This window comes from Colletotrichum lupini, chromosome 4, assembly GCF_023278565.1.
Source record: "Colletotrichum lupini chromosome 4, complete sequence".
Lineage (NCBI taxonomy): Eukaryota > Fungi > Ascomycota > Sordariomycetes > Glomerellales > Glomerellaceae > Colletotrichum > Colletotrichum lupini.
Window position 1 is genome coordinate 6,449,095 of NC_064677.1, and position 24,417 is coordinate 6,473,511.

A 24,417-nucleotide genomic window follows, 5' to 3' on the forward strand; every position below is an offset into this window, starting at 1 on the left:
AGGTATCACACCGGGACATAGTCAGTTCGCATCATTATATTTTTCGTAACATTGAACTCTTGGCTAGTTACTCGAGTGCCTTACTTGGTACTCGACTCTCGATGTACCCCTAAATCATCATGAACTCTCCAACTCCAATCAACGCCTCAAACCCCCAAAGATCAAAAGTATGCATGAGGCATGTTTCCCGACTCGTCATAATCCCCAAACGAATTATCCGGACCAGGCCAGCTTTGATAAAGCTCAAAGAGATCAGCAAAGGTCATCCCCGCCCCTCCTCGTCGAGCACGCGCCGCTTCCCCAAACGCGGGACCGTACCCGTACCATCCACCTCCGTAGTGACCTGGCGGGGGTCCATAGCTCGACCGGAAGGCACCGCCGTTTCCACCGGGTCCAGAAGTTGCTGGTTCGGGGCCGGGATTGCCTTCTCCCCCACCACCACCTTGACCGCCAGGCCCATCGGTACGGCCCTGGTCAGGTTCAGGTCCAGAGCCGGAGCCGGGGCCGGGACGAGGATCGAACGAACCAGCACCGCCTCCACCGAAACTTCCAAAGATATCCCCGAACAAATCCTCAAACCGAATCTCCTCAGTCGGCCCAAAGTCATCGTCACCCATCTCCCCAAACCCATCACCAGGGCCCAAACCAAATCCACCGCCTCTAGCATCAGCCTGCTGCTGTCTCCGCCGCCAGTGCTCTCTCTGCAGCGCTTCAAGGAACGCCCTCGCAGCAGCAGAAGCCTCTCTCACACGATCATTATCTTGTCCAGAGCCGTTCGCTTGGCTGAAGCCACCAAAAGCGGGATACCGCGGAGGCTGATGCTGCTGCTGTTGATCGTGTTGATGCTGCTGCTCACCTTCCTCTTCTGGTTGCCATTGTGGATCGTGCCTGTGTCGCTGTTGATTCTGTTCTCGTTCTTGCTGTTGCTCTTGCCGCCGCCGCTGCTCGTTACGCAGATTCTCCTCGTAAAAGCGACCCGTACCGTAGTAGATCCCTCCGGGTAGGCCACCGACGGGTATATCCCCATGCCCATAGCCACGCTGCTGGCGGCCTCCTCCCCCTCCAGAGCCAGGGCCTTGCTGGCCGCGAGGTGTGTTCCGACCGGAGCTGGCTTCGGAGTATCCGTCGAATACGTAGGCCATTGTATCTTGATCGCTCTCGGCCTAGACCATATGAAACTTCTGAGAATTCAAGAGCTTCTTTTCTGTTGACTGATGCTGTTGGTTGTTGTTCCTGTTGTCCGGTGTGTAAGTGGAATTCCGAGGTAGGTGATATGGCAAAGTACCAAGCCTATTTATATGTTTGTCAAAGGTTGCACGAATTAGTGATTCACAGTCTCGGCTTGCTTGAGCATAGTGGTGATGTGGAAGCGTGTTTGATCGTTGATTGCCAAAGGCAAGCAGCTGTGATTCAGGAACTAAAGACACACGTCACGCGAACATGGAAGCTTTCAGCTCGGGGTATGAACTAGCATTTGTTACAAGCGCAGTAATTTGCGCCAAACGTCTATGTACTGGCTCCGATATCGTAGCGCATTGCCGCGATGAAAAATAATACGGGCTCTCGTCCCCTGCCTCAAGGGAGAGAACCGGCGTTTTATGTCTGTTTACCTGCTTTGATAGGTAAAGCCGGGTATAATAGAAAACATACATTACAGGTATCCAGGATCCGTTTAAACGTATGATGGCTCCTAAACAACGCCACGCAGAAAACAATCAAAGAAATGGGTAATTATGTCGCGGTAGTGCTTGTTTCGTTGCGCAAGGAGACGGGTCCTTGAAACCCTGTCGTTGGTCTGACGTTCTGCATTTCCATACCCTGAATGTCGACCTTCTGATCCCGGAGAGCACCGAGGCGTTGATCACCACCAATATACCTCTTCTTGAATTGGTAGTAGGTAGGAGGCCTCGGTCGGCAGAGGACGACGATCCAGTTCTTGAGCATGCTGCCCTGAGTGAAGGCTCGGAACCGCTCTGCCTTGATGAACTTGTGAGAGTTGATGTACTCTCTGGTTGTTTCGCCTCGAGCCATGAGGAAGATGTGGTAGCCCATGAGGGCAGCAGGGTATAAGAAGGCAATAAAGCCGTAGATGACCATAGCGAAGGGAACGCGGAAGTCGTCGATGGATTTACCAAAGGAAATATCGGATCGGTGCATGTGTACGAGAATGTGGCCTAGAGAGGCGCCAAGGAGGTAGAGAGAGAGGAAGGTTGCCGAGGAGACGAAAGCAAAGAAATATCGGTAATTGCGTTTTCCGACACAGTTGTTGAGCCAAACGCAGTGGTGATCGTGGGTCTCGATGCAGTTATCGCAAAGTCGGCAGTGATGAGCCCGAGGAGGCCGCCAAATGTTACATGTTCTACAATGTTTTACTGGAACTTCCATGGCGGCCGTGGCTGACTCTGCTGACTTGATCAGCGTCCAGTCGTTGGTCGGAGGCCCGAGCCGGAGAGGATCCTCTGTCGAATCAGCCGGTGGAAAGGCATGAAGGTTTCGCGGCAAAATCTATGCGCGGTTAGCTATATTTTTACCGAAGTAAGGGTGTCACAACTTACGCCTGGGTCCGACAGGGATGCGTGGAGGAACGAGGAAATGCAAATGTAGAAGACGTATCCGAAAGTGATTGGGATGGCAGGACTGATGTTATGCCATATCCAAGGGGCTGAGAAGACGAAGAATAGGACGGCGGGAATAATGATGAACAGCCCAGTGGCTACGTTGACTGGCCGATGCTTGGTGTTCTGGAATCGCCCTCCCAAGCAGAAGACAGTATTGCCTTCGAAGTACTGGAAAACATAGCCAAGGTTTGTCTTGGACTTCTTCAAGTTGTTCTTGTCGGCGGGTCTCGAAGAGTCTACGGGGTTGAGCTGCGGCGTGGATGCGGTCGATGAAAGCTTTTCGCCGCCAGGTAGAGTCCGGTTAGACTTGTTCTGGTCACTTCTGCCTGGCAGCAAGAAACTTGAGCGGAAAGATCGCGGCGATTTGATAGGGCTAGGTTGATTGCCTCGTTCTCTGAAGCCCCTGTCGACATTGACGCTCAGGTTTCGGCTATTGCGCTGGTTCCGTTGCAGCGGCGTGACGCTCTCGGACATACTACCGGCAGCATAGTGACCATGAGTCGGGCTCGTGTTGGCGGTGATTAGATCGTACGTTCCTTGGTCGGTGTATTCGGTTCCGCGAGACGGAGGTGGTCTCATGTTGTCGTCGTCGCTAAGCTGCCGCTGGAGGCGCGCAACGGGATTCGAAACCGGGTTTGAGATGACGCTGTGCCGAGCATTTGGTCCTCCACTGGCTACAGCTGCTGCTGCGGCGGCACTCTGGTTGTGTTCGGGTGTAGGTTCGGTATCCTCCAATGTAGGTTGCTGACGGGTCGCAGGTCGTGAACCACCACGCTGGGCTTGCAGCTTTTGGGAACTCATGGGACGAAAGAAGGCTGAAGACGTAAGAGACGGAACATGACTTCGACTTGTCGAGCTAGGCGGTCTGCTGCTGATCGAACCAGCGGTACTACCGCCTCCGATGCTTCCCCTCTTCTCGTTGAGACTGGTAATGTAATTCATTCGTGGGGGCGGACCCCGTCTCCGGCCTTCGAGGGGTCCAGACATGCCTGTCTTGGCCGTCCCTGGCCGTGACACAGTTTCTGAAGCCAGACCAGATTTTCTGCGCGGATTTTCGGACAAGGTCTGGGCTACAGCGTCCCCGCCGTCGTCGGACGCGATGTCGGTCATTCGCGACGAGATGATACTCGGCGGGCCTGGTCGGTCGGAGCGTCCAGGAAATTGGGGTTTCGGAAAGCCGCCATCGTCGGTTGGCGTGCTAGGCCCACCGGCCCGTTCTTTTGAAGTCATTTTGAGCGCTGATGTCGCAGGCGGATCGGCGGCGCAATGATGTTGGAAAGTTCGCAAGTTTCCTCCACTATAACATGTCGCTTTTTTGACGTGTTGATAAAAGGGTATCGTGAGGTTGGGAGAAGAGCTTGTCAAGAGCGGCCGGGGGGGAGGGTGGTGGTCGGTCTTGAAATCGGCGCTTTGACGTGAGGTTGTGATGACTATCGCGCGGGACGAAGGGTTCGGTAGGTTCGGAGACTGGATCGTGGAAGGTTTGGAAAAGGCCGAAGCGCAAAAGTCTGCGGTCGGAATGTGGTATTAAAAAGAGGTCGTGCAAAGGAATAGGAAAAGGCCCGTGTATTAAGGCGAGGGAGTGAGTCGGTTGGTATCGTTTGTCGTATTGTATCGTGTAGAGAGAGTGGGAGAGAGAGACGGAGAAAGGAAGGTTGGGATGGCGAGCGAGCCGTGAATGAGCGAAGCGAAGAAGACGTCGGACAAGACTCAGAGTCTCGTCTTGTGCCTGGTGTTGCTTTTTCGAGACCAGAAAGCGACCCAGTCCAGGCATGGATTGCCCAACAGCGATGGAGAAGGATTGGATTGGAGCACCGCAGCGCAAGTCGAACGGGGGGGTTTTTCTTGGGTATGCTGGGCTGGATTCGCTGCAAGGCTTTACCATACGGATACTGCGACCCAATGTAAGGGGCGGCATAACCTGGGTATCCGTGCTTTGTGCATGTGGAAGGTTGCATAGAACCCTGATTTGGTTAAGCTCAGATAGTGCAGGATGTAGCTGCCGTATGTCATCACTAACATCCCTCCGCCTGTATTACGTGTTCTTCACGATAGTGCCTGCGCTCAAGCCCCCTGCGAAACGGCTTTGGCCGCGTTTTTATGCAGGCGCCGGTGCAACTAGGCCAGGCCAATTTAATTACAATTGCCGGATCTGGGTCCCAGCTTTAAATTGCTACAGCAGCAACAGGCCAACAGCACGCGGCGCCGCGATGGCTGCAGTGCCGGGGTGATGAGATGGGGAGCACGGCGGACGAAGGAGCGTGTCTTTCGCTCAGGTACCCGTCTTCGATGCCTTTGCCCTACGGACAGTCGGACACCACCAGTACGGGATAGCAGTTAGCATGAAACGCACAGGCCATGGTTGTTCTAGCCTTTGATTTACTCTCCAGTCTCTACGAGCCTAAACTGGCGATGTTTCTCAGCCTCCCGTTCCTCCACTCTCATCGCTGATATGTGAGGAATGCTAAACCGTTGTTTTGGTCTTGCTTATATTCCGTGGCTTAAGACGCGTCTCGCCCTTCCGCTGAATGCCGTTGAACTGCTGCAACGCTGAGGGTTCCCGGAATGATCTCTTTAATCTGCTGGGTTGGTCCTCGCTCGGAACGCTTTCGCCCGAGCAGCATCGCCAGGGAAATGCTTGGGACACGGCACGAACAGGGCCAATCGCACACAATCCAAGCATGCACCGCAGTGAATGAGACGTCTTGAATCCGATCCTCATCCATGAAATTCACTGCTTCAACATGTAGGAGAATGCGATTATGCCGCCATTGTCAGCACCAATGCGGTCCCGTTCACTATCCGTACATTATGGCTTGTCTGCTCAAACATGGGATACCCTAACCATCTGGGGTCTAAGTACCTTGTTATCGAAGAAAGTTAATTCTTTCTAAGTTATAAGTATAAGAATATAGTTTTAATAAAATAATATAGTACTTACTTAGTACTTAAATTAAAATACTTTTTTAAGCTTATTATAAAAAAAAGATAATTATATTACTAACTACTTACTATTAAGGTCCGTAAGTAACGCTATAGCTTTAATTATTATAGCTTTAATTACTATAACTTTAATTATAATAGCTTCGCTTATAATAAATAAAAAGTTTAATTATAAGTCCCTTAAAAGCCTCTCCTTAAGAGCTATAAGAGCTTTTAAATTAAGTTAAAATACTTATTAAAATATTAATAACTAAACTAACCTTATAATAACGACCTTAATAAAAAACTTAGTAAATAATACTAAAATCCTCGCTAATATTAAGTATAATTTATAAAATATAATAATATAGTTATAAAGTATTATTAATATATCCTATATTAAAAAGGGTATTATTAATACTAATAAAACGAATAGGGCCGTATTAATATGGTACTTTAACTTCTTTTTATAACTTAAAAATAATTATTTTAAATAGTATTAAAAGTTTATTAAAAAGTGTTACGAAGGTAACTTTGTTTACCTTATTATTCGCCTTATTATCAATATTACGTAAGCAAACTATATACCATATTAATCTACGATTTCTGTAGATTATTATAGGTATTGATTATGTAAGCAATACTGCTTATATAAGCTTACGTGAGCAGTGGAAAGTACTGGAAGATAACTGAATAATCTGGAATTTACTCGAGGCGGAATTACGTACTACGATTACGCATTCACTTACGTATATGCTTATTAATTATATCATAATTAATAAGCAATGGAATATTCTAGTAGGAGGTTTTTATGCCTATATGTAGGCGTGTATTTGCCTACCTAGACCTTTCGTTAAGCAAGCAACTTCTCATATAGTAATTCAACTATATTACTCTCTTTATTACAAAAACCTCTTTTATATACGCTTATTTCCCCTATATTCATATATTCTTGCTTCTATATGAATATTCACTTTTCATATTCTATATAAGAATATCCCGCATTACCTCGTTAAAGCTATACGTGCTAGAGGTTATGAGCCCAGTTATTATATAACTGAGGTTTTATTTACTTAAGTGAATATTATTCACTTATCCGAGCTCTTCTATTTTTATTTACCTATATCATACCTATTATCATTTAGGTATATGCCTTTATCCGGTATATGCATATTCATATATTGAGATATCTTACTCCGCCCAAAATCACTTTTTCGAATTCGAAAATTCGAAATCGACCTTTATATTTAATAAAGGATTTATATATATAAAAAGGCAGACGAAGTGTAAGTCCTTTTTATACTATATACTTACTTTTATTAAATATCTATTTATAAGAAAAAGAAGTCAAAATAGACTTTTTCTTATATATATTTTTAGACTTAAAATAAGTCTATTTTCAAGCTTAAAAACAAGCTTGAATTCTAAGCTTAAAGTAAGCTTATTTATACTAGGAACAATACTAGTATATATTTATATTATATATATTCTAAAATATATATAATGGCGGATATTATCAAGGCAATTACAGGCTGCCTTATGCCTGAAAATCAACGCCTAAAAGGTAGTCAAAATTGGACTACTTGGCTTTCTACTCTTCATATTTATCTTCGACTTTTGAAATTAAATACCTATTTCGAAGTTGAAAACGAATATGAAAATATTACTGAAGAGCAAAAAACCCAATCCTTATTATTAATAAGGCAAAATATTCAACCTGAGCCTCTTTCACTTATTTTTGATCAAATTGATCCAAAAGAGGCTCTTAATACCCTTAAAGCATCCTATGAGGGTACAGGACCAGTTCTACGTCAACAATTATACCTCGAATTCCACGCTATTAGATTGGAGCATTTTAATAGCTTAAATGAGTTTATTAGCTCATTTAAAAGCTATATTTCCAAATTAAAAAGCGTAGGAGCTATTATTGAGGATATAGACCAAAAAACGGTCTTTATATCAGCCCTAACTAATATCTTTCCGATTTGGGCTGATCGTCAAAGGTCTAATTTAAGACTTAAAGAGCCCCTACTTTAGAGGCTCTTATTACGGATATATTAGACGAAAATAGGAGAGAAATCGATACTCCTATGTCTAGTAATACTATTAAGAGTAATAAATACTCTCGAAATAAGTATAATAAGTCTAAGACTTATTATAAGCAAAATACCAACCCAAATACCAACCCAAATAAGCCCTCAAATTACCCAAATAAGCCCTCAAATAAGCCCTCATATCAACCCAAACCAAACCAACCCCGAAACCAGCCCCGAAACCAACCAAACCAGCCCAATCTTTTTACGAAAAACCAACGCCCACATGGAGATTTGAACCCTCAGCCCTTACAATCAAGGAATTATATGGTTAGTGGTTCCGACCACTATACCATAGACCCACTTGATGAAAATTATCAACCTTTTCTCCCTCATATATTACCCAACTCGACTCCAAATGATAATTTGGGCCTTTCGGGAGAAAATACCAATAATTCGGCTAATATGGGCACAAATACAACTGAAAGGTGGTTGTATGATACGGGTTCAACAGTCCATATTACTAATAGTATGGATTTATTCGAAAATTTCGATAATAGGGACAATTTACCCCCTATTCGAACCGGAGCTGGCCCAGTTTACCCACAGGGTATTGGGGACTTAATTTTACCTATCTATTTACGGGGTAAAATTATACCTATAAGGTTAAAAAATACCTTATATATTCCAGAATTCCCACTTAATATCTTTTCAGGTATATTACACTACAAAAATGGTGGATATATTGAAAAGAATTATTTAGTGGATTCTGAGGGCAATGTATTTGCTTATTTGGATTTCAAAAGGCATGGATTTTTCCTTAATATTGCTTGGAAAAATCGAAGGCCTACTACAGGGTACCAACAAAACGATTTGGACCCTAAAAATCAGTATTTGGATCTAAAAAATATTTTAGAATCCATTCAAAATTCTCTTCATAATATTACTATTAATAATAGTAATATAGAGAAAAATACTGATTATTTATCTGAAAATTCAGATAATCAGGCCTATTCAATCACCCAGGAATGGCACGAAAAATTAGGTCATCCTTCTTACCCTTATTTATTAAAAACTGCGAAAATAACTAAGGGAATTCCTTTAGACAAATTAAAGGAAAAAGACCTAAATTGCCCGAGCTGTACTACAGCTAAGTTAACTAGGCAACAGCCTAAAATTAACTATAATCGGGCATTATTTCCACTAGAAAGGGTCTGTATTGATACAGTTAAAATTACCCCTACTACTATTAGTGGAAATAATTACGCTATTCCGTTTACGGATGATTTTACTGGTTTTCGAGATGTTGAATTCTCAAAAACCAAAGAGAATATAATTAATATTCTCAAAAACAAACTGGAATTTTATTTTAACCAGTTTAATTCCTACCCTAAGTATATACGCTTAGATAATGGTACGGAATTCAATATAGGGGAATTATTACCCTATATTAACGAAAAAGGCATTATTTTAGAGCCTTCCACGCCCTATACGCCCGAGCAAAATGGTATAGCCGAAAGGACTAATAGGGCCCTTATCGAAAAGGCTAGAACTATTTTATTAGCAGAGAAATTACCCCTATATTTATGGGACGTAATTTTGAAAGAATTAACTAAATTAGTTAATTTTACCGCTAATATACGCCTTGAAAAGACCCCTATCGAGGCTTTTCTCGATTATTTCTTCCCAAAAAGAAATAATAAGCCGGATTTATCTAATCTAAGAAAAATCGGCTCTAGGGTACTTATTTATTACCCTACTCAAAAGCGAGTCACTTCGAATAAAATGTATACCTATACTCAAAATGGTATATATTTAGGAAAAGAAGGTAATAATATATATGTTATATATTGCCCTTCTAATCCTTTTCGATCTCGATTATTACGGACTTCGCATATTCGATTTATTCAAAATAATAGAATAGAGGGGGTAGAAAGCGTAAATCCTCCTTTATATTCTAAAATTTTTGATAAAATCGAAGATATTCAGGAAATACCTTCTAAAATAGAGGTATTAATTCCCAAATTATCTGAGGAAGAAAAATCTAAATATAAAGATTTTACTCAGAGTATTACCCTACCTCCAGAGCCTAATACACTAAAACAGGCTCTAAATAGCTCAGAAAAATCAGAATGGTTAAAAGCTATATATTCTGAGCTAGAGGTTATTATTAAAAAGGGTACTTTATTAGCTATAGACCCAAATAAGGTCTATAAAGCTAATAAAAATCCACTATCTACTAGATGGGTCTTTAAACGAAAAATCAATATTAATACTGGTAATATTGATAAATATAAGGCCCGATTAGTAGTTAGAGGCTTCGAACAACAGTATGGAGTCGATTATTTCCAAACTTTTGCTTCTGGAAGTAATCCTACTACCTATAGGGTACTTATAGCCCTATCTGCCCCTTTAAACTGGCATATACACCAAATTGACGTTATTGGTGCCTTTTTAAATGGGGATTTATTAGAAGAGGTATATATAGACCCTTCTAATATACCTTTAACTGAATTTTTTGAAAAATACCCTAATTTAAATACTATAAATTGGGATAAATCAAAAAATCAGTTATTACAGCTTTTAAAAGCCTTATATGGGCTCAAACAAAGCCCTAGACAATGGCAACTAAAGCTGAAGTCTATTTTTAATAAAATAGGCTTTTTACCTCTAAAATCCGATGAGGCTACCTATTTCAACCAGGATTTCAAAAATCCTGCTTTTATTGTTACCCACGTCGATGATTTCCTTATATTTAATAAAAATATTAAATATATAGAGGAAATTAAGGGTAAAATATCGAAATATATCGATATTAAAGACCTAGGCGAAGCCTCGAATTTCCTAGGCGTCAAAATTACTAGAAATCGGTCTAATAAGACTATTTCTCTCTCTCAAAGTCATTATATTAAGGAAATTCTTAATAATAATGATTTTTCCAAAGCTAAAATCACTAATATACCTATAAATCCGGGTATATTAAATAGTGATTTAGGGAACGAAAAAGATGACTATTTACCTTCAAAAGAGCTATTAAAGACCTACCAGCACCTAGTAGGATCTTTAATGTACGCTATGGTTGTGACTAGGGCTGATTTAGCTTTTTCAGTCTCTTTCGTCTCCCAATACCTCCATAAGCCCACTATTTACCTACTTAAGGTAGTAAAAGGTATTTATAGATACCTTAGTGGCACTATTCACTATAATATTACCTATAATGGTAATATTGGGCCTGTAGAATTAGTAGGCTATACTGATTCTAACTGGGCCGGGTGTAAAAGTACTAGAAAATCAACTTCTGGGTACTTATTTACACTAAATGGAGGTCCGATTAGCTGGAAGTCTAAAAAACAGTCTACTATAGCACTTTCTACTACAGAGGCTGAATTTAATGGACTTCAGGAAGCTATTCGGGAAGCTATTTGGCTTCAGAATTTATTATCGGAAATAGGTTATCAAGTTAAACCTATTACTATTAAAACCGATAATAATGGGGCATTATCTCTTGCTTATAATCCTGAATATCACCAAAGGACTAAGCATACTGCCCTATATTATTATTATACTCGACAGGAAGTAGAAAAAGGGAATATTAAAGTAGAATATCTCCCTTCTACTATAATGCCTGCCGATGGGTTAACAAAACCCTTACCTCGGGTTAAACATAAGGAATTCGTTAAGCTAATAGGCTTAAACGATCCTAATAACCCTATTTAACCTATATTATACCCCTAATATAGGTATTTATTTTCCTTATATTTTTATGAATACTTTAAGGAAAATACTCTAGGGTACCAAAAGATTGTTCTAGGGTACCAAAAAACTATTCTAGGGTACTAGAAATCTACTCTAGGGTACTTGGTTAGCTATTTCAACATAGCTAATAAGGCAAAAGAGGGAGTGTTACGAAGGTAACTTTGTTTACCTTATTATTCGCCTTATTATCAATATTACGTAAGCAAACTATATACCATATTAATCTACGATTTCTGTAGATTATTATAGGTATTGATTATGTAAGCAATACTGCTTATATAAGCTTACGTGAGCAGTGGAAAGTACTGGAAGATAACTGAATAATCTGGAATTTACTCGAGGCGGAATTACGTACTACGATTACGCATTCACTTACGTATATGCTTATTAATTATATCATAATTAATAAGCAATGGAATATTCTAGTAGGAGGTTTTTATGCCTATATGTAGGCGTGTATTTGCCTACCTAGACCTTTCGTTAAGCAAGCAACTTCTCATATAGTAATTCAACTATATTACTCTCTTTATTACAAAAACCTCTTTTATATACGCTTATTTCCCCTATATTCATATATTCTTGCTTCTATATGAATATTCACTTTTCATATTCTATATAAGAATATCCCGCATTACCTCGTTAAAGCTATACGTGCTAGAAAAAGCTTTTTTAAATACTTTAGTATATTTATTACTATTTTTATAATAATAAGATTCTTAGTACTTATATATAAGAGTAAGTTATTTATTTTTAAATAGTAATATTAGCTTATTAATAAGTTATTAAAACTACGATTCTAGCGATCTCTTAATAAGGGAGAGGGTAAAATAGAGGAAAGGATAGGTAAAAAAAGGATTAAGGTTAAATAGTATAGAATTTAAGGGCAGGGTAGCGTCTATATGTACTGCGGCAATCCTTTAGTAATATAAAACGATGGAATTAAACAGTGGACCATCTGGGGTCTTCTGACAGTTTGCACTATATGACTGTTTTTGATAATCGACGCACGTTTCTGCGGATGAACCGCGCTCTACATACTCCAGCCTCGTGGGTATGAGCCTGTTAGAATGGTTGTTATCGAAGACGGAAACTACATTCACATTCTTCTGAGCGACGGTAGATCTATCAGCATCATTGCTTCCCATTCTATCCACGGACTCCCCAAAGCATAAGCTCTCGGCGATACTTGAGGTGTGATAAGCAAAATACCTCACACGTTCTTGAGCCAATCGAGCATAGACACTACCACGATAATATAGGCTGCTGATGCATCTTGATGCTGGCGGAGATGTTCGCCAGGCATAATGTGAGACTTCAATGAGGACAAGCACGCAAGCCCCGATGCGACAAATTGTCCAGGATAAGCTCTGTGTTCGGAAGTACCGGTCCCCCGGGCTCCGAGTTTAATGCCAGCCTCTCCGTATTGTAAGGCAGCCTCTTGATTTGTTCTCAATTATTTGTTGAGACTATCTATTCTCGCAGTGTTTGTTCAATGTCGTTCTAGAACATAAAACTCGGGCAGTCACGCTATATTTCGCTTGAATATGATAAGCTCATGGGCCAGCGAAGCTTCAGTCTGCAGCTAATAGCTCCCCATAACCTAAATGGCCGCTCCATGTGTCGATGCAAATAACGCAAAAACAGCCAGGATCAAAATGAAAGCATCTCCATCTCTCCCACGGTTGGCAGATACTTGCCATAGCAGGACTCTCACATGCTAGGAAGCCGTTAGTCAATTATACTGCTTAGTGAAGCGAAGCCTTTAAGCGCATAAGAGTCATCTATCCGGTGCAGGGTAAGGTAATGCCCACATCGTCCTCGATTGACCAATCACCTTCCACTTGTAAGCCCGGCCAATCGTTTCTCCCGAATTTCAACCTTTGGATCCTGTCTCGACGAACCTGAAGCTCCGAAATCATACGACAAGCCGACACCACTCACAACATCACACCTCAACGACACCCCGTCAACCACCGCAACAATGGCCTCCTTCGTCGCCCGCCGCGCCTTCTCTACCTCCATCCGCCGCTTCGCCGACGAGCAGGCCAAGCAGACCCTCACCCAGGAGTCCAAGCGCAACCCCGAGACCCTCGTGCGTGATATCCCGTCCATCCAGCCGAGATGCCCTTAGACCGACCCGTCCGCCGTCCAACGTTCACCGCATCCCTTCCCCCGCGCAGCCGAGCTTCTGAAGCAACCAGGAAATATCGCCGAGCCTACGAAGAAGCGATAGTTGCGCAAAGGGGTGCGGACAGAAAGGCTGGAAGCGGCGTCAAAACAATCGCATGCAAGCGAGCCGGAATGGAAGGCTAATCGGATTTTTTTGTCAAACAGATCCTCGGTGGTGTCATGGTTGCCGCCCTCGGCGGCGCCGGCCTCTATTTCGGTACGTCTCAGGAATAATTGGTATATCCTCCTCGACGATTGAATAGCCACTGACGTTTTTTTTTCTTCCCACGCAGGCCGCTCCCCCACCTCCTCTACCTCCGAGAGCCCCGTCCTGAAGGCCGGTATGCCCTGGGAGACCGACAGCGAGGGCAAGTACAAGTACCACCCCGGTGGCAACCCCGCAAACGAGCCCAGAGACGCTCCCAGCGCCGTCAACACTGTCATCATTCCCGATGTCACTCTCCCCAAGGTGTGTTTTTGATATACCTATCTGATCCATCTCACCACGTCGGAGAGACTCCGTTCGTGGGAGGTCGAGTTTGCTCCAAGGCCCGGGATTCTTCGGGATTTGAAGCCGGAGGAAATAGCCGGGCTGACGCTTCATGACACAGGAATTGCACGAAAAGTACAACAAGTGGGGCAAGGACGGCTACCCTTAAAGAATTAGAGATACCTGCGTTGAGAAGACGTGTTTTTGCACAGTCTGTGCAATGGGCGGAAAGTGGTTTTCATGTGTAGATAGGGAGAATTCAGTTTTATCCACGTTTTTCTACCTTGGACAGTATCTCCAACGTTGAAACTACATCACTCGGCCTCGCGGCTCATCAAGCTACCTTGACCGGTTTTATATGCTCCGAGGCTCATGAAGCGGGATTTCATCTGAACATCTCTGCTGCAGGAAACTCAATGGCATGCAATTGAATCATGAGGGCGAGTGAAAAGAATACTCCCAAAAAAACAGCAATGCATTGCCTCGGTGTCACCCAACTCCCCAAAAACACCATTCGACTTACGCCCACAACACCACTCCCACACCCACACACAAGTCTACAAAAAGCCACCCGCCAATCTACGAGGCGAGCTGCTCAATCTCATCACCCGTAAACCCAAAGAGGTACAACAAGTCCAACAGGCTCTCGCTGTTGAGTCTCGTATCGGCCTCCATCTGCACCCTCGGCTTAGCGTTCCACGCAACACCCAAGCCCGCCGCGCCCATCATCAGCAGATCGTTTGCGCCGTCACCAACCGCAACAACCTGCGACAGATCGATGCCCTCCTTGGCCGCAATCTCAACAAGCAGATCACGCTTCCGCTCCTTGCCTACAATGAGGCCCTTGACCTCCCCAGTGAGCTTCCCAGCATCGTCGATGACAACCTCATTGGCGTGCGCGTAGTCGATGCCCAACTCTCCAGCAAGCCAGCTCGTCAGGGGCAAGAACCCGCCCGACAGCACCGCGGTCTTCACACCGAGGCGCTTCAGAGCCTTGATCAGGCGGGGCACGCCCTTGGTGACATCCAGGACGGGCCGCAGCTGCTCGAAGCAGGAGGTGGGCAGACCCTTGAGAAGCTGCACGCGCTCGCGGAACGCGGCGTCGAACTCGAGCTCGCCGAGCATGGCGCGGTGCGTGATGTCGGCGACGCGCGCGGCCAGGTCGGGCGGGTCCGTGAGCGTCGCGGCGAGCAAGTCAATCACCTCCTGCGTGATGAGGGTGCTGTCCATGTCGAAGACGACGAGACGCGGGTGCCTGCGCCACAGCGTGTCGGGCTGCAGCGCGACGTCGACGCTCCACTCCCTCTCGAAGCGGTAGATGAGCTCGTGCCGCCGCAGGTCCGTCAGGCTGAGGTAGCTCTGGCAGGGCGCCGGGTCGAGGGTCAGCTCGACGACGCGCGGGTGCTCCTGGCTGTCGAGGCAGCGGTGGGAGGAGCTGTAGTCGGACTCGCCGGCGGGGAGGGGGAAGGTCGACATGAGGTGCAGGAACGAGGTCACGCACATGGGCGAGACGTGGGAGCCGTACAGGTGGTCGAGCTTCTCGGGCTCGAGGGTCGGGGGTTCGAGGGGGAAGGACTCGGGGTCCTGGGTCGGCGCGAAGTTGGCCGGGAGGGACTCCTTGCCGCTGGCGCTGTCGGAGGTGAGAGTCGGGGGGGATGCGACGCGGCCGCCACTTGCTCCGGCCGCTGTCGTGTGGTGGCCGGCGCCGTCGCCGCCGTTCGGTTTGTAGAAGAGCGTGGCCACCAGGCGCGACTGCTTCTTCCCACCCGCGGGCGCGCAGTTGGGGTGCGAGTAGCTGTGGTTCAGGCCGCTGCGGATGGTGGGTGGGTTGTCCTCTGAGGGGATGCCGTTGAAGTCCGCATAGTGCTTGTGGCCGGCGTTGTGGTTGTGCTGCTTTGGCGGAGAGACGGCGACGTTGCTCAGGTCCTCGACGACGGTGTCGATGCCGAAGCGGCTCTCTGGGTGCTGCGGGGGCCGGTACTGCTGGTGCTCGCGCAAGAAGGAGCTGCTCCTCATGGACGAGGTCAGCTGAGGTCGGGGCGACGTTGTCGACTTGGCGGGGCTTGCGTCGGCCATGGCGGGAATACTCTTCTCTATCGTCTTTTCTTCTAAGGCGGGGTTTAAACTACGACGGACCAAGACGGAGACAAGGCTGAGACGAAGGGTGAATGGGACACTGGGGGACGGGACGGATAGAGGACTATGCAGGAGGAGGAGGATGGGCCTTCAGCAACAGCTGCTGGCGACGGCAGCGGCGGCTTGGAAGATTGCGGGGAGAGAAAGAGAGAAAGCGCGAGAGAGACTGAGGACGAGGGGGAGGGGTAAAGACAGAAGCTCGGGGCCCGGCGTGGTGGTGAAGGTAAAGCTTAAAGACTCAGCTCAACTTAGTAGCCCTCATTGTTTCGAAAGGTAAAACATGTTGGCGTGGTTGGACGACAGACGATAGAGAGAAAGAGAGGATGGGGCCTCGCGGCGGAGGGCTGGCGGGTGCTGGTGCACTGTGAAGTCTGACTGTGTGCCCCGCCTCGCCGTCACTGGTCCGGATCCGAGCGAGGCCCGCAATTCCCGTGTCCCGACGTCTTGGGCGGCGCGCCATTGGCTGAGCTGGGCGTCGCATGGCAAGCTCTCCCGTGGGACCTTCCTTGAGCCGTGGGCCGTGGTATTCCCCAAAGTGGACGCCAGGATCACGTGGTTACCCCTCTAAAAATTCTGTTCTGAACTTCTGATAAGCTGAGGAGGGGAAGGAGGCCCGGTCCGAATGACATGGTGAGGCTCAATTACATCACTGTGAGGTCGGTCAGTCGTCTCCGGGTTCCGTCCAAGGTGAAAGGAGAAAACTTTGGCCAGGAGTCCGAACACGTGAGTCGGAAGCCAGTGTGAAAGAGCGAACCTTCGGGCGATCTGCGGGACCATCAGCCTCGCCCGAATCTACCGACGCCGGTCATCCAGGGGAGGGAACATCAGGGACGATTCCATGACAGCCCTATCGCCGTACTAGTGTACATACGCAGAATCACGCACTGGCCTACCTGACCCTACCTCACGTTGGCCACCTACTGTGTTGGTCATTGGCAGGCAAGCAGTGCAGGCTGGCCTTGGCTTTTTTTCTGCTGGTAAGTTTGTTATCCACCAGTCACCGCGATGACCGAAAACTAATCATTGCTTCAGGAGCTGGCTCCGCTGATAGAGTACCGGAGCCGCGCGGAAATAAGAGGCACGCTTGCACCAGACACCGAACACCAGACACTGTCCACGTCATGGAGACTAGGCCAGTTGCCATCTGTCCGGAGTCTAGACTCCACGCCCTTTCGAGAACGGCGCTGCGGCGCAGGGAGCCGTAATCGGCATGTCTGTCTGCGTCTGCTTCTGCTTTGGCGATGGGAGGCAGACAACGGCGCAGGACGATGAATGAGCGGTCACCCGAGTGGAAGCCCTCAGTCCCCTCACAGCTGTGCTGTCATCTCATCTCCAGTCACTTGTGGATGTCGACATGTTGGCCAAGAAACAAAGGGGTCCAAGAAGCCTTGGTCTGCTCAGTTCCTTGGTTGAAGTATCAACTCCGAGTCATTGGGCTGGATTACAACAAGAGCGTTTCTTCATGCTCACTCAGACAGGGACGGAGGCTTCCACTCATTCATTTAAAGAGGCGCTGGACGCGGCGAAGCTCCAAGCTGTCCCTCGGAACAAGTCGGTAAACGAAGTGCGTTTCCGCGGTGTTAGCGGTCGAAACACATCTGGTGTTGAAACCCAACAGTGGGTTTGTCAGAAAATTTCGCGGGCGAGTCACCACGGATGATACCCTCGATCGGAGACGAAACTCGTATGGTGACTGGTTGGGCGATGGAGATACGTTGTCCGGCGTGGGATTGCTGACATTGACAACAGGCGCAGACCACCACCTCCGGCTCATCCACACCGACGGCCGGGCGGGTACCGATTGCCGTGCCGCGCCGATGTGCTTTGTCAGGACCGATTGCCGGGACCACATACACTAGGCCAAGCCGACTAGTGGCCCGGGCGGAATCACGTCTTATGGCATCATCATGGCGAACTTACACCAGCGTTTCTGTTCAACCAGAAGATCTGCCCCCTTTTGACCCCTATTTTCGACCGCACTCATCGTGAACCAGATAATGAGGAGAAGCTCAACCTCGATAGACACGGAGGAGGAGTCCGGTCCCAAATATCTATTTTCTGAACGTCACGGCTCCCGGCTTTCGGGGCCGGCTGTTGGGGAAAGTTTGCCATTGTCAACATCCACTCCGGCGTCCGGGGCGATGGCGCAATTGCGGGATGTTCGACGGTACGGAGCAACCCCTGCGACCCATGGCCAATCACATTGCACTGTCTTCGTCACGAAAGGTTTAGCGTCGATGTCGTGATTGCTCCCAGACCACGCCTCTTGCTTAGAGATGCAAATTCCTCAGCGCTTGTTCAATGCGATGCTCCAAACAAGCTGCGATTGCGCAATAGTTGGGAAGCGGGCTCTCGTCCCTCAGTCCCTCTCTCGGCCTTTGGTTCGATCGGGGCTCCTGTCTGAGAATGGGTTGGAAAGCAAATTAGTAATGTTGCTTGGTGATGGCCCTGTGCCCAATATGAACAAGTCATCCTCCTCCCGCCTCTTTAACTCGCGGTGTAAGTTCTGCCTGCCTCAAGTGCCTCTTGTCCTCATAAATCAACTACTGCCTTCTTCCTCTTCTCTGATCCGAGCATCTGAATTCACTTTCCCCAGCTTCAGCATCTTGCGTCATTTGCCTTTAATCCATCTTGTCTCTTGATCAAAGCCTTGTCGAGTGAATTATACCCCGGGTTTTCAACACCCATACACTCTTGCAACCACTACTCGTCATATACTCGTGGTGCCTCGCAACCACACATCAAACCCCTCCTCCCTCAACTCATACACAAACCTCACACAATGGCTGCCGTTGCTGAGCCCACGACGCAGACGTCCTCCGTCGAGTCGTCTCCTCGGTTGAACGCCGCCGATGCGGCAAAGCTTGATCGTGTCGAAGTCGAGTCCGGATATGGTTCCGCCACCGATGCCTCATCGACATCGTCGTCCATCCCCGCGCTCCCCTTGATCTCCCTCACCCAACCCCACCTCAAGCACCTCAACGACCAGCTCGAGAACATGCACCCCCTCGACATCCTTCGCTTCTCCAAGATCATGTTCCCCAACCTTTTCCAGTCGACGGCCTTTGGCCTCACCGGCCTCGTCACCCTCGACATGCTCTCCAAGATCCAAAAGGAGAACCCCTCCGCCGCCAACGTCGACCTCATCTTCCTCGACACCCTCTACCACTTCAAGGAGACCCACACCCTCGTCGACCGCATCCAGGAGCGCTACCCCAACGTCGCCCTCCACATCTTCAAGCCCTACGGCGTCGCCTCCACCGAGGAGTTCGAGGCCATGTACGGTCCCAAGCTCTGGGAGACCGAGGCCGAGATGTACGACTGGATCGCCAAGGTCGAGCCCCTCCAGCGCGCCTACCAGGAGCTCGGCGTCGCCGCCATCCTTACCGGCCGCCGCCGCTCCCAGGGCGGCGCCCGCGACAAGATGCCCATCATCGAGGTCGACGACGAGCGCGGCGTCATCAAGATCAACCCCATGGCCAGCTGGTCCTTCAAGCAGGTGCAGGAGTACATCAAGACCCACAACGTCCCCTACAACGACCTCCTCGACCAGGGCTACAAGTCCGTCGGCGACTGGCACTCCACCGTCCCCGTCAAGGAGGGCGAGGACGAGCGCGCCGGCCGCTGGAAGGGCCAGCAGAAGACCGAGTGCGGCATCCACAACAAGAAGTCGCGCTACGCGCAGTACCTCGAGGAGATGGAGCGCAAGGCCGTCGAGGCCAAGGGCGCCGCCCCCGCGTCGTCGGCCGAGGCGGCCAAGCAGGGCGAGGCGGCCATCGCGCCCATCGTCAAGGCGGAGAAGGAGGAGCAGGCTATCGCATCGATCTAGAAGCGTTGTTTTGGCTCTGGTGCGATTTGGGACTTGCTTTCTTTTATTAATGACCTGTATATACATGATGCATGACGGCGTTCAGGGAGGAAACAAAAATCAAGGGACGGTAAGGGACAGCATGCAGGCGTTCCGGATGAATCCAGGCCAAGGGCCAGGTGGTATCTCGCATTCAGCGGATACTCGATTCTACTTCGTAGATAGCATAAGCAAAAGACATTATGAATCAATCGATCGATCAATAAACTTGATGATCTTAATTAAGTGAGACGTGAAGTGAGGAAAGAGACGTGGTGAGGCTCTAATCTCTGTGTCCCACAGGGACCCCGCATTCGGAGGATTAGTGGAAACCACTGACGGCGTATCCTAAGATCATAACACAATCCAAGTGAAATTTGGTGTGGCAAAGATAGCCCACTGACATGTCATCTGCAAAGCTTAATTTTGACAGCTAGATTGGTTCAGGTGACATCTCGTGACCACCTTCCCAAATCCACAACGATGGATTACTCATATAACACTGCTGCAATCATATGGTTCTTCAGAAAACTGAGAATATCATCGAATACCATGCATGCTTGATCATATTGTAAGGCAGGAATCTTGGAGCGCCTGGAGCTGATTGGCCAGCTCAGATCGAGGCAATTAAAAGATCATGAAGCTGGGTCGCAAGCAGCTCTTGGTGTACCCGTTGGGACCCGTGCAAGAAACATGATTCAAGCCCATGATAGAGTATTCGCTCGCACGAAAGAGTAGTCTAATATGAGTCTCATTGAGCTTCAATATAATCTACTACGTTCTGCTCATCGAAAATGAATAATGGATGGGATAACTTGAATGATGTGTAGTAAAGGTCACCCAGGCAAAAGGCATGTCTCATAACATATAAGCAAGCTACGTTGTCTTTCTTTGCTTGACTAAGAGTTTCTCCAACTGTGATTTTTGAAAATGTGACACCTTCAGAAAATTTGAAGCGCCCTTGCGTTCATGGCCAGGTCATTTTTATTATCACGAATATTGATGTGATTTCATTACCATCCAATCACTATGCGTCATGAATATTCAAAACAACCGCCATCAGTGATCAAGCCAAGGATAATATACAAGGACACAAGCAAGGTATCGACGGGTATTCAGGCGATATGCATTGCTCGTAGGTTGGAAGCACCACGATATTTCTAACCATCTTGTCATCCTCTCTGTCTATTATATGCGACGTTTGTCACAACGGAGCGTAGGATAGTGATTATTTGCCCGCTACATGGTACCAGGGTAACAGAGAGCCCTTGCAAGTATCATCGAGATCAGCTGACACAACGGACATGAGCGATTTCCAAGTCATTTTACCTGGATGTGACCCAAATGAGTGAACCGCATGCTCGGACTCTCCCGAGCTCTTCCCTGTATTGATCCAGGCACGCAATCAGGAAACAAGAAGTGACAGTCATACGATGAGCAGTATACCATAGACTCTGGGCATCCAAGATACCGGCGTCGTCGAGCGAATGAATGAGCATATACACGCAAAGCTAGGGATAACGATCACCGACGTGGCGGCGGTCAAGTTAGATTATATATTAAAAACACAACACCACATGCACCAGATAACGTGATTTAATAAGAACTTTCTCTGGTTCACTATTTCTTCAAGGTAGCATCGGAGGGCAGGGTAATATACAACAAGCTTGGGTGCGCCGGCTCTCGTCCCGAGGACGCACTGTGTAAAGAGTCCCAAACTCACACGGCTGAGGTACCTCACAGCACTCACGACTGCACACTTTTCATCTCACATGAGTCTAACCTGCGGGCAGACTTCACTTACACGCAGCCCAGCGTCGAGGAAAACAACTAGCTCAACGCCCAACACACGCCCGACTTCCCCGTATTCTTCCATCTCACTGCGACCGAATCAGTCAAGCTGCAGAAGAGAACCACCCGAGGGCAGCAAGGATTTGTTCCACCGGGTCGAGTGAGAGGCACACCCCTCTCCGTCGAAGGAACCCCCACCACAAGATATCCAAGCCCAAGTCGCATAGGTAGTTTACCAAGCCCAACTTGCCCAAGGGTCACACGAGGAAGAGCACCATGGCACCGCAGCAGAAGAACCAAGGACACCAACACCTGCCCGTCCCACCGGCAACCTTCACCACCCGCAAACACAAGATCCTGGAACAGCTCAGCGTGCCCGATGCAGAGTACACCGACGCCTCGCCCAAGGGGTCCGTGGACGTCGGTATCCGCGAGCTCATTGACGAGCTCAACGACCTCGACGGTTTCGTCACGACGAGCAGCTGCGCGGGGCGCGTCAGCGTGTTTCTCGAGGGGCGTAAGGCGGGAGGAGCGGACCAGCGAGCAGCAGTAGCGGCAGTAGCGGCAGTAGCCCCATCATCTTCTCAAGGCAACGAAGGCGATGATACCCCTGCCGCCGCGGCCCTCGAGACGATAGCTGGACCCGGAGGAAAGGGAGGCGGAGGCACGTGGCTGTTCGTATCGCACGATCCCGTTCCCGGATCGCACGACAACGACGAGGATCTGCTGCGCTTGTTTGGTCTCGTGGATGAAGACGCGGGAAGAGGAGCAGGGCAAGAACCAGGACGGGCTGTCGGAGTATCGGGTCGTTCTCAGTCTGGGCGACGGAAGCGGCTTGTTCACTTCAAGTTCGAGCCCATGGTATGCAAGACCGTCCCCCGTTTTCTCTCATGCATGATTTCATTTACACACACATATACTCTCACCTTGCCTCACTAACCTCTCCTGCCGAGGCAATGTCACCCCAGAGACACATCCCTCCTTTCACACGTAGCCTGCGCAGCAACAAGACTCACATGACTGACATACACCTCCCCTGCATAGATCCTCCACGTCCTCACAGCATCTCTACCTCACGCCCAGCTCCTCCTCAAATGCGCCCTCGCAGCAGGTTTCCGCGAAAGCGGCGCCCTGAACCTCCTCCCCACCGCATCGCAAGGCGAAGACGAAGCCTTGTCGTCATCACCCGTGACACCAATGGTAGGCGTAAGAACAATGGGTCTCGCTCTTGAATCTCTAATCGGTTACGTCGATGAAGACGCCGCCGAAGGCAGCAGCGCACGTCGGCACTGTACCGTCACGCCAGACTACCTCCGCGACCTGCTCCACATCGCCAACGAGCGCTTCGTAGAAAACGCCGCCCGCATCGCGCGGTTCCGCACCGCCTTGCAGGAGGCCGTCGCCGGACCCCCGCCAAAGACGGGCGAGGGCGGCGCCGCGTGGGAGGACGCCGACGCCAGGAGGGAGAGGAAGAGGGCTGAGGGCCTGCGGCGGAAGGAGGAGGTATTGGCTGCTAGGTTGAAGACGCAGCAGCAGGAAGCTCCGTCAGAGGACCAAGGCCCGATAGAGCTGCTGACTGAGATATGAAGAATAAACAAAGATAAAGACTTCCGTTGAGGGGGGAGCTTGTGATGTGAACCAAGATTCATTCGCCATCTATACACTTTTTATCCTCTTGTATGATTTGCCCGCCAGTAGCATGTTGTTACACTTTCACGTTCTACTGCCCTATTTCTTCTCTTCTTGATCCAGCGTATCTCTCAAACCCCCTTAGTGGCTCACAAAAAACGCAAATAAGGAAACCGTCCTCTCCCAACGGTCTCCAACTGTTTACAAAGGCAGACCCAGAGAGGGCCTCAACAATCCCCATCTTCCCTCATCCAACTCACGAGACAATCTTCTCAACCCACCCCTTCTCTAACCGCTTCACCTCCTCCTTGAAAGCCTCGACCTCCTGCCAGCAATCGAGCGGCCGGCGGTCATTATCCCGCAGACACCGCACGACGTTGCCGCGCGCCGTCTCAACCGCCTCGGGCAAATCGCGCACCTTTTTGCGCTCGGCGAGCTTGGCGCGCAGAGCCTCGACCTCCTTCTTGACGCTCTCGTGGCTGCGCTGGCCCTCGGGCGCGGGCTTGTCTTCGGTAGCGATCTTGTCGTGGGCGAGGCGGAGGGCCTCTGACTCTTTGGCCTGGAGGCGTTTCAGCTCCTCGGCGACGCGGCGCTGAATTTGGATCTCGGTGAGTTGCGTGCGGGATGCATCAGTCTGTGTTGTTTTAGCGCGAGAGGTTAGCTATTGGATCTTTGGCTTCTTGAGGGAATAGATGCGCCAAGGGGGGGAGGGATGAAGGACAGATGGAAAAGGTCGAGGCGGAGGACTAGGCTCCGTTTGATGTAGAGCTTTTTATCGGAGGTGTTCCGGTTTATGTAGAGGAGGCAGTATTTACCTCATGGCTGGTCTGCAGGGACTCGACGAGGTCGTGGGAGATGCCGCTGGGCGAGCTGCTGCGCGAATCTTGGATCAGCCGACGGATTCTGCGAAAGAGGGGCAATTGGAATGAACTTACGCCTTCCACAAGTGTGGAGGCGTGCTGGAGGACGGCTTTGACTCGCTGGCACCCATGATTGCGGCCTCAATGGCTGGAGAGGTGATTTGAA

At 48.5% G+C, this 24,417-nt stretch overlaps 8 protein-coding genes across 8 annotated transcripts; 4 read left to right on the forward strand and 4 right to left on the reverse strand.

Annotated features, from left to right (window-relative positions):
• Positions 1–161: 161 nt before the first annotated feature.
• CLUP02_09023 (DHHC zinc finger domain-containing protein) lies at positions 162–3,848 on the reverse strand (the record flags this gene model as incomplete). The annotated part of the gene is made up of 3 exons (XM_049288004.1): positions 162–760; positions 1,818–2,505; positions 2,556–3,848. 3 exons carry the CDS (start codon positions 3,846–3,848, stop codon positions 162–164), a joined length of 2,580 nt encoding a protein of 859 aa, XP_049145148.1.
• A 1,234-nt stretch (positions 3,849–5,082) lies between these two features.
• On the reverse strand, positions 5,083–5,340 carry CLUP02_09024 (uncharacterized protein; the record flags this gene model as incomplete). The annotated part of the gene is made up of 1 exon (XM_049288005.1): positions 5,083–5,340. The coding sequence occupies one exon, from the start codon at positions 5,338–5,340 to the stop codon at positions 5,083–5,085; it is 258 nt and encodes an 85-aa protein (XP_049145149.1).
• Positions 5,341–13,310: 7,970 nt separating this feature from the next.
• On the forward strand, positions 13,311–14,157 carry CLUP02_09025 (uncharacterized protein; the record flags this gene model as incomplete). The annotated part of the gene is made up of 4 exons (XM_049288006.1): positions 13,311–13,421; positions 13,664–13,715; positions 13,792–13,967; positions 14,110–14,157. 4 exons carry the CDS (start codon positions 13,311–13,313, stop codon positions 14,155–14,157), a joined length of 387 nt encoding a protein of 128 aa, XP_049145150.1.
• Positions 14,158–14,567: 410 nt separating this feature from the next.
• CLUP02_09026 (phosphoserine phosphatase SerB) lies at positions 14,568–16,064 on the reverse strand (the record flags this gene model as incomplete). The annotated part of the gene is made up of 1 exon (XM_049288007.1): positions 14,568–16,064. One exon carries the CDS (start codon positions 16,062–16,064, stop codon positions 14,568–14,570), a length of 1,497 nt encoding a protein of 498 aa, XP_049145151.1.
• Positions 16,065–16,190: 126 nt separating this feature from the next.
• Positions 16,191–18,766, forward strand: CLUP02_09027 (uncharacterized protein; the record flags this gene model as incomplete). The annotated part of the gene is made up of 14 exons (XM_049288008.1): positions 16,191–16,309; positions 16,443–16,659; positions 16,719–16,847; positions 16,905–16,987; positions 17,064–17,101; positions 17,157–17,325; positions 17,389–17,425; positions 17,461–17,675; positions 17,743–17,813; positions 17,874–17,950; positions 17,984–18,056; positions 18,119–18,159; positions 18,229–18,522; positions 18,593–18,766. The coding sequence occupies 14 exons, from the start codon at positions 16,191–16,193 to the stop codon at positions 18,764–18,766; spliced, it is 1,737 nt and encodes a 578-aa protein (XP_049145152.1).
• Positions 18,767–18,906: 140 nt separating this feature from the next.
• Positions 18,907–19,953, forward strand: CLUP02_09028 (phosphoadenosine phosphosulfate reductase; the record flags this gene model as incomplete). Its single annotated transcript, XM_049288009.1, has 1 exon — positions 18,907–19,953. The coding sequence occupies one exon, from the start codon at positions 18,907–18,909 to the stop codon at positions 19,951–19,953; it is 1,047 nt and encodes a 348-aa protein (XP_049145153.1).
• A 2,085-nt stretch (positions 19,954–22,038) lies between these two features.
• CLUP02_09029 (tRNA wybutosine-synthesizing protein) lies at positions 22,039–23,349 on the forward strand (the record flags this gene model as incomplete). Its single annotated transcript, XM_049288010.1, has 2 exons — positions 22,039–22,623; positions 22,807–23,349. 2 exons carry the CDS (start codon positions 22,039–22,041, stop codon positions 23,347–23,349), a joined length of 1,128 nt encoding a protein of 375 aa, XP_049145154.1.
• Positions 23,350–23,647: 298 nt separating this feature from the next.
• On the reverse strand, positions 23,648–24,382 carry CLUP02_09030 (uncharacterized protein; the record flags this gene model as incomplete). Its single annotated transcript, XM_049288011.1, has 3 exons — positions 23,648–24,025; positions 24,207–24,264; positions 24,327–24,382. 3 exons carry the CDS (start codon positions 24,380–24,382, stop codon positions 23,648–23,650), a joined length of 492 nt encoding a protein of 163 aa, XP_049145155.1.
• Between the last annotated feature and the right edge of the window lie 35 nt (positions 24,383–24,417).